At 37.9% G+C, this 15,997-nt stretch overlaps 1 protein-coding gene across 2 annotated transcripts in view; it reads left to right on the plus strand.

Annotated features, from left to right (window-relative positions):
- The first annotated feature begins 381 nt into the window (after window positions 1-381).
- The window catches only part of ALN (allantoinase), a 538,476-nt gene continuing 522,860 nt past the window's right edge, over window positions 382-15,997 (plus strand). For both annotated transcript variants that reach the window (XM_089437896.1, XM_089437897.1), the window contains exon 1: window positions 382-735. In XM_089437896.1, the coding sequence (XP_089294022.1) occupies window positions 643-735 (93 nt within the window). In that variant the 5' untranslated portion in view covers window positions 382-642. The remainder of the gene's footprint in view (window positions 736-15,997) is intronic.

Raw genomic sequence — 15,997 nt, forward strand, 5'->3', positions numbered from 1 at the left:
TAAGAGAAATATGTGAAATTTGATCCTAAAAAATAACAGAAAAACAAAAAAAATATGTGAAATTTGATCATTAAAAATAAGAACAAAAAAAATACATTCTAGTAAAATTGGAAAACAGTTTATTATTTAAATACATATTTTTTAACAATTTTGCTTGTAATTTTTTGGAATGCCTAAGGTAGTGCTAATCCTTGTGTACACCTTATTACTGACTCCTTTGGAGTGGAATATTTGTTTTAGGTGAACATGTATGGCTTAATATATTTTTAATTATGCCATGAATCATCAAACTTCCTATATTTGCTTTGGAGTGGGCTTTTGTGTTTTATTGACCTGTATTTATTAATAAAAATGCAATAATGCTCAGAACTCATCAGATTATAATTCATACAAGCGTGAAGGTGGGGTCATTTGAAGTGGTTCCGGCACAGATTCCTCCGACCCCCACTCTTTGAATATTCCCCAAAGTAATTTCGACGCCATCGACTGATTTTATTTGTTGTAAGCAACAGCTCTTATGCCTAGTCTGCGAGTCTGCTATACAGTTTCGAAAGCCCAGTGACTGAGGGAAGCACCCTTCTTTGCTCTGTTAGTAACTCCTCAATTTGGAAGATTGTACCCTATTTGGCCTACGTTGTAATCATGCCTTTCGGCGTTTCTCTCCAGAACTTGACACTTCCTTTGATATTCCTCTGTTCTGGCGTTTTGCTGGCTTTTTTTACCAAGCATACAAAGGTTCGTTATTTTTCTTGTTTTCGATGGCCTGGATTTTGTTTTTTGATTTTTTTGTTTGTTTGTTTATTAAATAGTATTTGTGACTCCACAGAGTGGGACTACTATCCTCTGATTTCCCTCTTTTTTGAAGTACCAAAAGAAAGTTTACAGTTTCATAAATTTTCTTGTAGATAACAGCATTCATTGATTTCGAGTTTTCTTGCATAGTTTAAAAATGGGTGTAGCTTGAATGGCGTTTATTAATCCAATAGAATCGGAGACAACAGGTATAGGTGGTGGCTTTTTCCCATCCATGGAAAACAGGGCCTCGATAAGTTGGTGAGCTTACGGCCACTCCAGGTAGGCAGGCAGCTACAGCGGGTTAAGGGCAGTTAATCAAGAAATGTAAATCATCGTCTTAAATTACCTACATTAAAAATCTTATTTTAATATAATTGGTTGTGGCAGCCAGCGCGAAGTAGTCCTACTGAATCTAGAATATATTTCATAGGATATATACAAATACAGAATATTTTAGTAGATCTCAAGGTACTTTAAAAACCAGAGAGTTTAGGTGAACTTTATCAAATAAACAGTTTTCCATGGGGACACGTGCCCCAGGGTCCGGTGCATGCACCCTTCACACCCCATGCATCCGTGACGGGGGACGTATGGGGAAACGTTTCCCACGTCCCCTTTTTGGGGAGACGCAGGGGACGTTTCCCTAGTGTGGGGGACACGACTCCCCAAAAGGGGATGCCCTCAAAATGGGCTATGCGCCCCCCTTAAATTTGCTTGTAAACAATGATTTATGACAAGGAAAACCTAGTATTTGACCATATTTTCCTACTAATGCTATGCAATTCATGGTAATGTTAAATTCTTAAAGTAAAAGAATATTCTTTTGCTTAAATTTTTAACATTACCGTGAAATGACTCAGGATGTTTGAGAATGGTTCCGACCTCATTGGATTTCATATGGAGAAAGTAGAATTTTAGATCCCAAAATCCAGCGAGCTTAACCGTTTTTGGGGAATTCAGGATTTGATGGATTGCAATGTTTCCATTGCATTTTGTCATGTACAAGGGTATGGAATTAGTATTTAATCAAGAGCACCAAGCCCATTGTGTACTTTAGAGTGACTTTTAGACTCATAACTCCACTATTTTTGAGTTTTAGTTATATCAATTTACTATTCCAGTCTTCAGATTTCAGTATCTATTATAGTCTATTTTGCTTAGTACTAATTAAATTCTAGAATGATGAATGATGAATTTTAATTTTAAATCAATTTAGAATCTAGAATATAAAGGGAGAATACTCCCGTTTGAAATAAGAGAGTACTAATCTTCCTCTGATTGTGCTCTCTCAAGCATTTTGAGAAACTGTTTGCATTCTGACCCCTTTCGAGTTGAGTCAGATGCCGAATCCCCCTACCATTTTTTTTTCTTCCACTTTAGCCGATATGAGTTTACTTGGTACTTCCGGGGCTTACGCTGATGGGAAGAATCCCGGTGAAACTGATTATGGAAATGCTCTTGGAACTGTTCCTGGGAATAAGAATGATGTTGGTTCAATTGGTGGCGCTTATGGGTTTTAACACATCGATACAAGAGCGCATCATATAATAACAGATCTTGTGATTTCACACTCTGAATCGAGAAACTGAAATGATCAATTTCGGTTCTTCGATCACTTAGGTGCGTCATCGAAGCGCAAATAATGCATCGTATAAGAATCGAAAGCGCCTATTTTTCACCGTTTGACTTTTTTGATAGAACACATGAGTGAAGATTTAGTGATACATAATGTTAGTGAAATCATAGCTATGTGATGAATTTAATTTTTAAATCAATGTAGATTCTAGAATGGTGAATAATGAATAATGAATATGGATCAGAGTATTTCATTATTGAATCTCGTGGTCTATGGATGAATCATGCAAGGATGATGAGTATGGATCAATGTATTTTATTATTTAATTCATGCAAGGATGATGAGTATGGATCAATGTATTTATGCTTTCATTATTGAATATGAATTTGAAATATATATATATATATTAAAAATGAAAAAAAATTATACACCCCGACGTCCCCCCGTCCCCTTTAAATTTCCCTAAAATTTGAGGGTACTCCCACACATCCCCCTTGTGCGTCTCCCCGTCCCGGAGTCTTGGTGGAACATTGAAAATATACTTAAGAGAGACATTAGCAGAGTTCAATGTGAAGCTGCTGAAAATCTTATCTTTACAATTCTTCCCGAGAAAGTGGTTTCAAGTTTTGACACTGAGCTACTAGTGGGTTGTTGCAAATTTCGAATGAGTGATGTTTGGATCTTGCGAATTGGGTGTCTATGGACATATTGTAAATATTATTATATTATATTATAATGCTCGACATTAATGTCTAGCTTTGCCAATGGTTTTGTTATCAAACATAAGTTTTCCTTGGCTGTGGAAGGAAACTCACTGAGGAAACCATTCAAACTTCTTTGGGATTGAAAGCTAACACTTCAATCTGGAAAGGGATTTCTCCTTAACTCTACCACTCAAGGTCACTTTAGCAACATGTTAATAAGCTCATTGGCCAGTTTTAATTGGTAACATATGAAATTGGTTTGGAAAGAAAAGAGAAAGAGACCATTGGGCATGGAGTCTTTGACAGAAAAATATGCTAGCCACAGGTTATATGAACAACTCTAGCAAAGGCAAGATAGATTACGGTTTCTTAGACAAATCATCATCAAGGTATGGTAGGAGACTGTAGAAAATAAATATAAAAAACAGAGCAATATGATTTCTGCAAATGATATCTAAGCTGAAAAACACATAAATGCTTTGAATAACATGAACTTGAGCATTCAATAAGAATTCCAATTCATAAAGCTTTATTCAAACACTGAAGATTTAATGATCAAAGTTTTGACTAAGGAGAAAAGAAACACAGTAGAAAAACGGATAGGAAACCATTCACACATGAATCTCTGGAAATTTGCACATATAACATTGCTGATAGCAAATATATTAATCTCAAAAAAGTGTACACAAGGTCTGTCTCTTCAAAAAATTCCCAACCCTTAGTCCTCTTTCATGATCTACTTTATAAAATACTTACAAACTGTTCAAGATCCAAAAATAATGGATCTCAAACCTCTTCATCTATCTTTAGCTTACTAAATAAAAAAAATCAAGGAGGAGATAATATCTGATCCCCAAGTCGAATTGATGAGGTGGCATTTTTATAAAAATAGAAAAAATTAATTCTGGTGAATTCCTGAAAAATAGGCTTCAAATATCCATTCGAATCTCTCAAACAGTGATAGTTGTGTAAAAACTGAAAGAGATTTTTGTTAATGGGTCCGTTCCCAACAAAAACCTCTTTTGGTTTTCAAAAATTCGTTTCCAGCTGTTCAGAAACCGCGCCCAAAGTTACTGTCTTTTACAAGAAAAAATAGAGTAAAATAGAGTGTTGCCATTTGATTTGTCAACGCCACTTGTTAGATGATAATAGGCTATGCTACCAACTGATTTGTCAGCGCCATCTGTCAAATGATGATAGGCTAGGTGGCAATTTGATTTGCCAACGCTCTCGTTTTAAATTTTTCGAACCAACATTGACAAATTAATTGTCAACGTGCTTGAATTTTTTATGAAAAACTTAAAACAACTGTTTCAAGTCATTATCTCTGAACTATCCATCCTGAAACTAAACTGCGATAATAGGTTTCACGGCCATAGTTTTGGGTGACAAAACTTCTGTAAAGTATGTATAGTTATGGCATTGTTTGTTTCTTTCTCATTTCCTCTTAGCTCTTCCTTCTTTTGCTTTTGAGTCTCTTTATCAGTTTGTGTCAGAGCATATAACTAGATCTCTTGCACACCACACATTTGGGTTCTCTGGTCTTGTGAATACCTGCTCTCATCCTAGATATAAGGACATTGGTTCATTTTGGAATTCTTGTCCCCACTCAACATCCATTTGACGAGAAAAATCCTGGGTCTCTCTCTATCCCTCACCCATTTTCACACTCGGGCACACTAACCCCACACAAATTTTGGCTTTCTTCTAGTTTTTCGACCTCCACCCAATGTCCATTCAATCAAAGCCTTTTGTTCCTACCAATCTAAATGTGTCTTACTTTTTGGCAATTTCTAATTCCCACCCAACACCCTATAGATCAACAAGTTTTTTCCTTTATCTTTGACATTGCTTTACATTCACTTTAACATCTGTCAACACAAGATGCCATCGTAAATTTGACAACTAGGCCCAGGGTTGCAGGGGAGCACCCCCCCCCCACTCGCTCCCGCTCCCAATTTGCGCTCCGAGTGGGAGTGGCTCTGGACTGTGCTCCCTAAAAAAAAAAAACGCTCCCTACCTTTTTGGGAGCATTTTCGGGACTGTTTAGCCTTTTTTGAAAATTTTGTTTTTGCAGTAATGTTCCAAATGCAATTTTTTTTCAAAGAAACAATTAAGTTTTGAGTGGGGCAACCCAATGATCAAGCCTATGGCCCTAATGTTGATATGTGATTCATGGTAATGCTAATTTCTTAAAGTAAAAGTGACATTCTCCTTAATCTTCATTTTCATCATTTTACTTAAATTTTTAACATTACCATGAAACGACTCAGGATGTTTGAGAGGGGTTCTGACCTCAATTGGATTTCATATGGAGAAAGTAGAATTTTAGATTTCATTCAAAATCCAGCAGACTTATTAGTTTTTTAAATTTCAGGATTGGGGGAATGCAATGTTTCCATTGAATTTTGTCATGTATTAGGGTAGGGAACTCGTATTTAATCAAGAGCACCAATCCCTCTATGTACCTTGATGTTAGTGACATTGGTTGTCGAACTCCTCTATCATGAGCCTCCTAAAAATGTACACATCACTCAAACAAAATCTTGACTTGACATGCTATGCTTTTTCTATCTTATGTTAATGCTTAGAGGGTGATATTAATGACAAAGACCCCTATACAGATCTAGAGGTAATGACAAAGATACCTTTGGATATTAATGCTTAGTGGGTGATATTAATGACAAAGATCTCGATTTTCCAGCAAGACTAAAAAATTAGACATTTCTCGTGGTGGCAAGAGGCCCAAGCATAAACAATAGATAATAGATTTACTTGTCTTTTCTAGTTTCTAGTAGTTTTTATAACTATTGACTCTTTCATATTTTTTATGATATTTTTTTAAACAATATATGACAATTTAAGTTTGAAGTTTGAAGTTGGCAATTATAACTCATTAGTAATGAATTATGAATATGATGCTTCATGAAAGTTGAAAGTTGTTTCATTTCATTTCATTTTATAACATTTCATTTCATCTTAGATATTATTTGTTGTAATGGTTACACTTAGCTTACAAGTACAACTTTGGTGATCAATGATGATAAATGTTATATATTGAATTTTGAAAGCTCGAAACTTTAATATTGATGAATCATGAGACTCAATATGTTGTATGTTACTATGTTACTAACTTGTGGACGTGGTTGATGAAGATTACAACTTCTAGATGATTGTTGTTATATGGTTCAATCTACGTTTTTAATGTTTTCTATATCTAATTCATCATTCTACATGTTTTTGTTGACATATGTGCATCAAAATATAAAAAATATAAAAATATATATTATATAAAAAACGCTCCGGGATTCACTCCCAAACCGGGAGCTTCTGAAAATGTCGCTCCCACTCCCATTTTCTCTCCCGCTCCCCGTTTTCGCTCCCGCTCCCAAGTAAACTTGACTAGGCCTATTATATAGACAATTCTTGTTCTAATCCTCTCCTTCTGGAATTTTATGTTCCTATCCATTGTTTCTTTCACATTTTGGTTTGTATTTTTGGAGCTCATGTAGAACTGTTTAAGCACAAGATTGGTTATGGTTGCTCTTGTGTGTTCACTTCCTTTCACTTGTGTTTGCCATCCTTCTAGATTTTTCTAAAATGTAGATGCTTCTACTTTGTGGGTCATGGTTTCTATTCGAAGTGCCTAGATATCCCAACTATATCTAAAATTTCATTTAGCTATCACTATGGGTTTGCTCTAAACCTAGATAGTTGTTTGAAAGACAACTAGGGGTTGACTTACAAATCCAACCTAATTCATGCAGAATGACTCCACTATTTGTATGAGAAACCCATCATCTACAATCTCCTCATGGGAATCCTGTTGAGAAATTGGGATCCACAAAAACCATGCCAGACAAAGCTTGTAGATTCAATTCGCCATCATTTGGATCACATTCACAATTTATCATTTGTCATTTTTCCAGCCATCATCAACCCTACCATCACTCAGAATGACTTCCAAATCCTTCTTGGCTGATTTTAAATGAATCTGAACATGACAAATCATTGTAAGATTCAGTGCCTAAGTGCAATTCAACAACTAATGAATGTTGAATAAAACAAAAGGACAATGCAAGTTTGAAAAGAAAAGAAAAGAAAAGAAAAGAAAAGAGGAAAAATATATTAAATGAGAAAGAAAAATGAAAATAGGTGAGAAGAGAGTTGGGAATGGGAAATGAGAGCCTTCCCATTAACCCCATCTCTGCCCATGTCTCATTGTAATTAGACATAACCCCATCTCTGCCTATATCTCATATAATTAGACTTACAAAGGGCTTTTTGTTGGCCAAGAGGTGAGGATGCACGAGAGGAGCTTTGTAAATTGTGAATGGCCATAGAGCCATGAGGTGCATTATAATTGGAGATTGTTGAAATAGAGATTGAGAAACCATTTGAAGTTGTTTTCTCATTTGGGTTTCCAACAATGTTATTAGAATTGAACCGAAAAACCTTCTGAATAAGGAATTGGTTAGAGCTAGACCGAAACTCGTAGGACCAATTAACCGGTCAACTAAAAATGCGTAAAATATTCAATTTTTAAAGAAAAACATATATATTCATGTGCATCCATATGAATCCAAATCATTTATGCAGAAATAAGCAAAATTTCTCATTTTTATAGCATGTAAGGGTGCACATGACCAAAATAACATCGAGTGCAATTCGTCTCTGAACTAGAGATACATCAACAAACAGGCTCTAGATGGCCTCTAGCATCCCAAAAAAATCATGCTACAACAAATGCCTACCTATCATCAAAACATTTTCCTATATTTGATTTTCGTCATCAGTATCACCCTCTAAGCATTAAGATAAGATAGAAAAAACATAGCATGTCGAGTCAAGATTTTGTTTGAGTGATGGGTACATTTTGAGGAGTTCAACAACCAATGGCACTAACATCAAGGTACATAGAGGGTTTGATGCTCTTGATTAAATACTAGTTCCATACCCTCGTACATGACCAAATCTGATGGAAACATTACAATCCCCCCAATCCTGAAATCCCCAAAAACTGTTAAGTCTACTGGATTTTGAGTGAGATCTAAAATTCTACTTTCTCCATATGAAATCCAATGAGGTTAGAACTTAGAACCACTCTCAAACATCGCGAGCCATTTCATGGTAATGTTAAAAATTTAAGTAAAAGGATGAAAATGTACTAGGGCCATAGGCTTGAATATTAGGTTGCCCCACTCAACAATCTTGTTTTTTCTTAAAAAATTTGTGTTTCAAACATTTTTGATCAATTTATACGAAATTGGCTGGTTCGGTACAAAACCAGTCGGTTCAATGAAAATTTGGTTCCAAACCTTGAACTAGACCGGTTTGGTCCCCAAACTGGTTGGACGGGTCAGTTCCACCGGTTCCGGTCCGGTTCTAATAACACTAGTTTCTAGGGCAAATACTATGGTTTTGCTCTTCATTGTTGACAGAGTTGCTTGCATTGATTTATTTATGATTGTAGTAATATTTTGTTGTTGTTGAAGTATTAATAAAAGGTGTTGGTGGAAACATTTGGTATAAGTAGTAACTTTGGTAAATGCTATGGTTGCTCTAGTGCGTTCTGTGGTTGTGGAGTAATTTCTGTCTGTGAAGTTGCTTTTATTTTGTTTAATGTGCTGCTCTTAGTGTGATAATGGTGACAAATAAGAATGGCCTATGGCCCTATTATATTTCTGGTTTTTTTGGTAAATTAAAGGCCTCTATTAACAAGAAATAGTTACAGATTGTGTAGCCCCTTGTGTGCCACTGGGGAAACCAGACCATTGGAAATACAAGGGGGCCAATGATAGAATGAGATAAATCCTCACAAGAGGGGTTGATCCACCAAAGAAGAGCATAAAATGGTCCAATCTGCCACGTCAAAACTCCAAATGGTCCAATGTTGGTCAAATGGCCAACAATCATCCCCAAAAGTGCAAATCGGCCCTCATAATGTGATGAAGAGTCTTTCCAAGTCAAAGATTCTCCAACAAACTTGTGGGCTGAGACAATATGGAGGAAAATGTGTTAACACTCCATCAAATGGGGTAGCATCATTATAGTGGCTCCATAAGTCATGTAATGCAATGGTCCAACACGCAAAACATGGTCAAATATGTCCAACGTTCACCTTAATTGCTGCAACAATTTGATTTGGCCCTTTGTGTTGGATGTCACCTTTGAAACAACTCCATAGAATACTCAAATTATGGTCCAATGCCTCCAAATGATGTCTCAAAGCAAGGTCCGTGTTGACACCTCGGACTGAGCGATCTCCATGAAGTGCGGGGTTGACATTTTAAGTTATAACCCCCCCCCCCCCCCACAAAGAAGATGACATCAAGATACAAATGAATTTAATCTTTATTGCAACTTATCATTCTCCAGGATACTTCATCTAACCTGTGTCCACATCATCTAAGACATATAGTGTGAGTGACATGCCACCCAAATCATCCAAATCATCCTTTCCATGTCATCTAATCCTATGCCGTCGTAAGTGCAAATTGGCCCTCCACATCAGCTCACAATGTGATAAAGAAGGGCAACGCTCAATGGTGAAATATCCATACTAGGATAAATAAATAAATAAATATAGATATGTTGAATGTACAAGTGATATGGGTGGTTACAAATGAGGGCCTCGTTTATATTTTAGGCAAGGTGCCTCTTCACGAATAGTCATGTCCTTTAAGACATGTTTATTCAATATACTAATTATTATTAATTATTAATTATATATTTATGTTGAAACCAATAGGAGGGTCCAAGTGATCGTAAGTAGCCCCAAAACAATTTCAAGAGGTGTGGCCATTGCCTTGATATACGTGAAGTGCCTTGAAGAATGTGAACTACCTTTGGAAATGTAAAAGTGCCTAAATATTTGAATGCAACCAGCTCATAGAGGAGGGCTAAGTCGCACCACAAATTGCTTTGCTCACCAAAATTTTTACGACAGGTACCACTGCTGAAAGGAGGGGTAATAGGACTACTTTCTAAATCCCACCTAACTTTGCTTTTCTCCCAATTCCAATAGACAAAACGTGTAACAACACCCCAACCAGACCGAATACTCTAGAAAATAAAGGAACTATTCTAAAACGAGTGAGGAGAAGAGATAATATTGCATTCTGGAAGCTCCTTTGATGAACATTCATCACCTTGTACCAAAACAAAATCTATGAAGGAGCAAAGACCTCCAAACATCTCACCACCCACTTGGCCAAAGGATACTACCTAGAGTTGTGACATCAATCAAATTGAGTCCCCCGCTTGAGCTTAGGCATATATAGACATCCTAAGGCATCAATAAGAGATCCCTCTGGCCACCATACTTAGACCAAAGGCAAGATTGCAAAATTTTCTCTTGTTGTTGAAACTAAGTCCCACTAGGGAAACGACAAGAGGCATTATAAACATGGGAAGCCCAAAGAATGTACCTAACAATAGTTAGTGTCCTAGTAAAGGGGAGGTCCTTATGATGCCATATGTGTAGCTTGCTCTACATCCTTTGAAGACACTAATCTCACACGGTTATAGGCAACAAACCAAACCCAAATTCCTCAAAATGACACTAGGATGGATATGAGACCAAGCTATTGGAATCCAATCCAATAGTGTATCCATCCCAATGAACTAATAGTTTGTCTTGTAGGTGTTGACCAGAGAACTAGAAGCCACGCAAAACATGTCCAAGCAAGCAAGGGTTCCATCAACAATACCCACTCAACACTCGTAGAAAGCAGAGTAATTTGCAAAGTGTTATTAACCATCTCAAAACCTTTTGGGAGCCCAATGTTGTCAACTTGCCCTGCAATACGAGTAGACCCCACAAGTACCTCAAAGCATTAATCGTCAACACATTCAAGTAAAGAGCGAAGGGGCATCCTTGTTCAATAGAACAATATAGTAGAATCCATGAGGACTGTTGCCTCAAAATCTAGCAAGCTTTGTGAGAGGCCTTGCAAGGCAAAAGTTAGACCTTGTTGCAACAATGAGGGAGATTGCCACTTGTTGGAATTTCTAAGTCTATCTGTTAGAAATTCTTCCTGTACTTTCTGATTTATTTCTTCCTACTTGTTCAGTTACTTAACAAGTTATTTACCATGTAAATACTGAAAATAAATACAAGTACAATATCAACACATACAGATCATCAACTGAAAAAACAAGCACATAAGTGACACCGTTGTTTTTGGACTAATGTCCCCGGAAAAACCCAATGCGGGAAAACTGATGCAGCTATTCAGAGAGTTTTATTATTATGCAGTTTCAGAATACAAGCAGGGTGCCAGAAATGGCTCACCCAACAAAGAATGCCCTTGGCAGTAGTACCTCTCAGTCGAAGACAAATATTTTGGCTAAATCACCAGATGAACGATCCCACAACAATAATACAGCTTCTGCTGCTCTGCGTCACCTTGATAGGGATTGCGTCACCCTATCCAGCTCTCCAGCTCTAATCTGTCCCACGAAAATCTCCCAGTGCTGCCTCTAAGGCCAACGTCAGCCTCTCTAGCCCAACGTCAGCCTATTTGGCCCAACGCCAGCCTCTCGGGGCTTTACATCAGCCTCTGTGTCTCACACGCTAGCCCTCACTGGCCTCTGAGTGGCCTTTAGCTGCATCTGCGTGGCCTCTAGCTGGCTCTGCGTCAACCTCTCCCGGCTTCTGCGCTGATCCTCCCAGTACTAACTCTGCGTATCTGTTATGTATTCACTTCCCCTCAGCTGCAACTTAGATCACTTCACTCAATTTTCTCAGCAAACCCTGCCCCATAAAATCGAGTTCTTGATCTCTTTCGATGTGTTCTCGAACTGACCCTCAAGCCTCCTCTTATACTTTTCTCGTTGGTCCATCAACGACCGAGATTAAATATCTGATCAATGACTAAGATTAGATTTGGCTTGATCCATAACTTTTGGACCATTCTAACACAATTTTATATTAATACCCATCAATATTTTATTTTTCTAAGTTTAGACTTAGGAACTCCATTAAAATTATTAATTATTTTAATATCTCCCAAATGTTTAGAATCTACCCAAACCATTTATGGGTCTTGGAGATCTCACGTGCTTTAGCCTCTCCACCAATTTTCGTGGTTAGAGCACATCCAATGCTACCCAAAATCAACGCCACTGCCACCTTAGCAATCTTCCTCTTGCTCTTTAGTGGAATTGCACCACAAGGGAGGCTTCTCAATGATCACCTAAGAGGTATTCTAGATTATATGGTTCAAGGTGATGTAGGTAAAGGCTACGTGAGGACTCTCCAATGGACCACGACACAATTCTTCTTGTAAAGGAATAGCGTATCATACACCAACCCTAGGGATGACGTGCTTGACCTAGGGTTTCAATATGTATAGAAACAAAGGAGTTTCTAGGCATGCATGCATGAAAGAAAGGGTTTACAAAAGATAAAATCAACAAAGAAGGCAAACCCTCAAATTAAGCCCTAGCTAGGGATAAGGTTCTCTAGGGCACAAATTGCTTAGAAAAGATGACAATAACCCCTTTAGTGCAAACTTAACTATGCAAAAGGCTAGATTTTGAGTTAAATGACTCAACAAGGTTAAATTCAAGACTCTTTAGCTGCAACATTCATGTAGGGCTGCCCTAATTGAATTCAGCCCTACAAAATAGCGTTAGTGGCTTGCCTTAAAGGATTTAGAAAATAAGATAAAGGGGAAATATTTTGTTTTGAAGTTTTTGACCAACACCAAGGATGTCAGTGCCTATCCCTACTTGGGTGATGGAGTCCTTGGGGCTAAATTTAAGACATAATGAAATAATGCTTAGAGTAAGGAGGAAAACCTTTTTTATTTTCACTTGAACAAAACCTACCTATCTTTTTTGTGAGGGGAGAAATTAAATCGGGGAAGCTTTCTAGGAGGTCTTCTATGGATTTCAAGGAATATAAATTTAACAAGCAACGATCATACAAGATTTTCCATAAATAGTATGCATTTAGACATGTAACAAGAAAAACCTAAGCAATAATTAATTACATGAAAAACAATAATGTTTGCAATTAAACTTACAATTCTTCCATGAAATAGCCTTCTTTAAATCCCAAAAAGACATATCCAAGATAAAAATCAATCTCCAATTGCAATAGCACCATAAAGATCACATCTCCATGAGTAGTGAGTTTACACAAGGCTAAGTCGAGCTCCCTAAAGGAGACCGAAATCCATGAGTGATGATGGAAAGATACAATCGAGTGATCCTCTACTTATATGATGCCAATCACTCAATAATTAGCCTAAAATCCCTATGACAAGTTTAATTTTGAATGTACATGAAAAAATGGGTTACAAGCCAACCCAATAGCTCAATCAATAAAATAAGCCACTAGAAGCCTACATGTGTGGATCAAAACTCTTCTTTAGCATGATATCATGCCATTTTAGGGCAATAAATGCTCTGAAAATACATGGAATGGGCAAGATGGATCTCGAATCAACTCAATGCTACAAAATGCCTCCATTTGTTAAAACCTTGCTCTAGGGGCCTTGCTTCATCTCCAAGGGGGCTAGAAAGATGACATGGCGCATTCTCTCTCAAGTGTTGGGGGCGTTGGGGGTCCAAGTGGTAGTACAAGCCCTCCCTTGTCATCTTGGGGATGACCATCATCATTTGGACTTCGGATCAAGGCACACCCATTAAACAATGTCAAGGCTAGCCCGGGGGCATGCTAGGTTTGTTGGGTACGTCATTAAGAATATTTAACACCAAGCAAAGTGAGCTCAATGTTTCAACATCTAGGGGTGCTTTAAGGTGTCAATCAATTGCTGGAATCATCAAAGTGCCCAACACTATGCTATGGAGGGGGGAACATTGCATTTGCATGGTCATCCTCCCTCTTTGGATGTGTGGTACGACTTGGGCATCGAGTGGTATAGGCATGGAATGTGTGCCCTCAAGGCCTTTGTTGATCTGTGAAGGACCACCTGGAAAAACCATCTCAAACTCAAGTGAAAGTTACCATTCATAGAGACTGACCATAGATGCATCATAGTGGACCATATTTAATTGAGGGCATAGTAAGACTTCAAACTGGGATCACCTTCAAATATCTAACTAGCCCAAGTCCTTTGAAAGGGTTCCCTACCTCGTTAAGGGTGGTTAGATGGTCAACCCTAAGGGGAGGTGCCATGTCCAAGGTCAACACTTCAATCCATAGGTGTTTGTAATAATGTGGCAACGAAGGGTGAAAAGCTTCATGGCTAGGTGCCATGGTCATGGGGCTAGCTGATGGAGATCCATCATCATGAGTGTATAGATTTATGGAGGGAGCAATTGTGGAGGTGTGAGTTACCCCTTTCCTTAGCCTGCTTTTTCCACCCCTTTGGTGTGCCTTTTACTTCTTGTTGATAATGCTTTGATAAAGTGCATAACTTAGGTGTCCATGCTTGCTTTTAATGATATAACATTGATTTACCCCTTAATGATTAGTCAACGTCTCGCTCCTCAGGGTTGGGAAATGCAAGGGTTCCTTTATTATGTGATGGAGCATCTAAAGCTCAGGTACTGGGTGATGGCTAATGAGGGGGTTAGAGTTGATGCTAGGCTTTTGCCCACGTGCTAATTAATGTCCCGACCATCTTTTGCATTTTAACTTTTATTTTTCTTTCATTGTGGCCTTTTTATGCTTTTATTTTTCTTGTAGTTGCATCAACCTCTAGGGAAAAGCTTCCGGCCCAGACTCAAGGATTATGATATGAAGGTGCCAAGCCCAATGAACCAATGGCAACAAACCTAAAATATGGATGTGAAATTAGGGGAATGATGAAGAGTGGTAAGTATGGAGTGATTATGGACACACTATTTCAATCAAAGTTTCCTAAGTAGTGCCCCTCCTTTAACCCTAAGGCCTTAGAGGAGGTCCCATTGGACTAGCGTCAAAAGCTAACCCCCCTGGTAAGGTGAGAGAACAAGTTTGTACTCAAGATCGGTCAATTATCCATATCACCCCTTTATCTAGCTTAGAATGCCCAAAACATTAAGTAAAAGCTCATGGTTGCAAAATGGTTAAAGTACTTGCTAAATGGTGACCCACCTTTCTTCAAGAGGAATGCCGGATGGTGAGAGGTGCTTGACCAGTGCAAATGGTGGAGGAATGTGGCATATCATCCTATAATGAGCAATGCATAGGGTTGTTGGCTGGTCGATTGTCCAAAATAGGAGAAAATTTTCTCCTATGGGGTTATCCACTTTTGATGGATAACATCTGGCTCCAACTCGAGGATATGTGCTCATCATAGAGCACATGATCCCTAGGCTTGCAAACCTGTTACCTGCACACTCAAATCAACTTGTTTGCTTGGATGTGTATGGGAAGTTGATCATCACCCTTGTGTTTATATGATATATAAAACCATACTGAAAAGAAAAGTTCAGCTAAATGCAATCTAATCTAGTATGCAAATACATCAGCATGAATAATGAAAAAGTAGGATGCTCACAGAAGAATGCAGTGCAACTACCTACTCTAACCTATGCTAGCATACAATACATCAACTAAGTATAGTCATATAACCAATGTAGCTAGCACATCATTAGATCAATATCATACCTCTTACCCTTATGATTAATCATGAGATAGAACAAGGAAACATCATAATCAACCATATCATAATACTCAAATGCTAGATGCAAGTCATAAGTGTGGGAGCTGGGAAAATAAAAGAACCATAGGTCAATCTTGCTACCATGAGAAGGAGCAGAGGATGAAAAGGGATAAGCCAAGTTTTGCCTACATTGAAGAATCCTTTCTTGCAGCTAGGATATGGAGTAATCAATGATCAATTTCAGGTACTCTTGCCCAATAGCTATCTCAGGGATACAACCCTCATTTATGTCACTAGGGACATGCTGTTAGTGGTATGAGGATAGAGATGGCCGGACGACAAGATCTCGACAACCC

Source organism: Pinus tabuliformis, chromosome 9 (genome assembly GCF_031772625.1).
Source record: "Pinus tabuliformis cultivar Carrire ecotype Pingquan chromosome 9, CPIR1, whole genome shotgun sequence".
NCBI lineage: Eukaryota > Viridiplantae > Streptophyta > Pinopsida > Pinales > Pinaceae > Pinus > Pinus tabuliformis.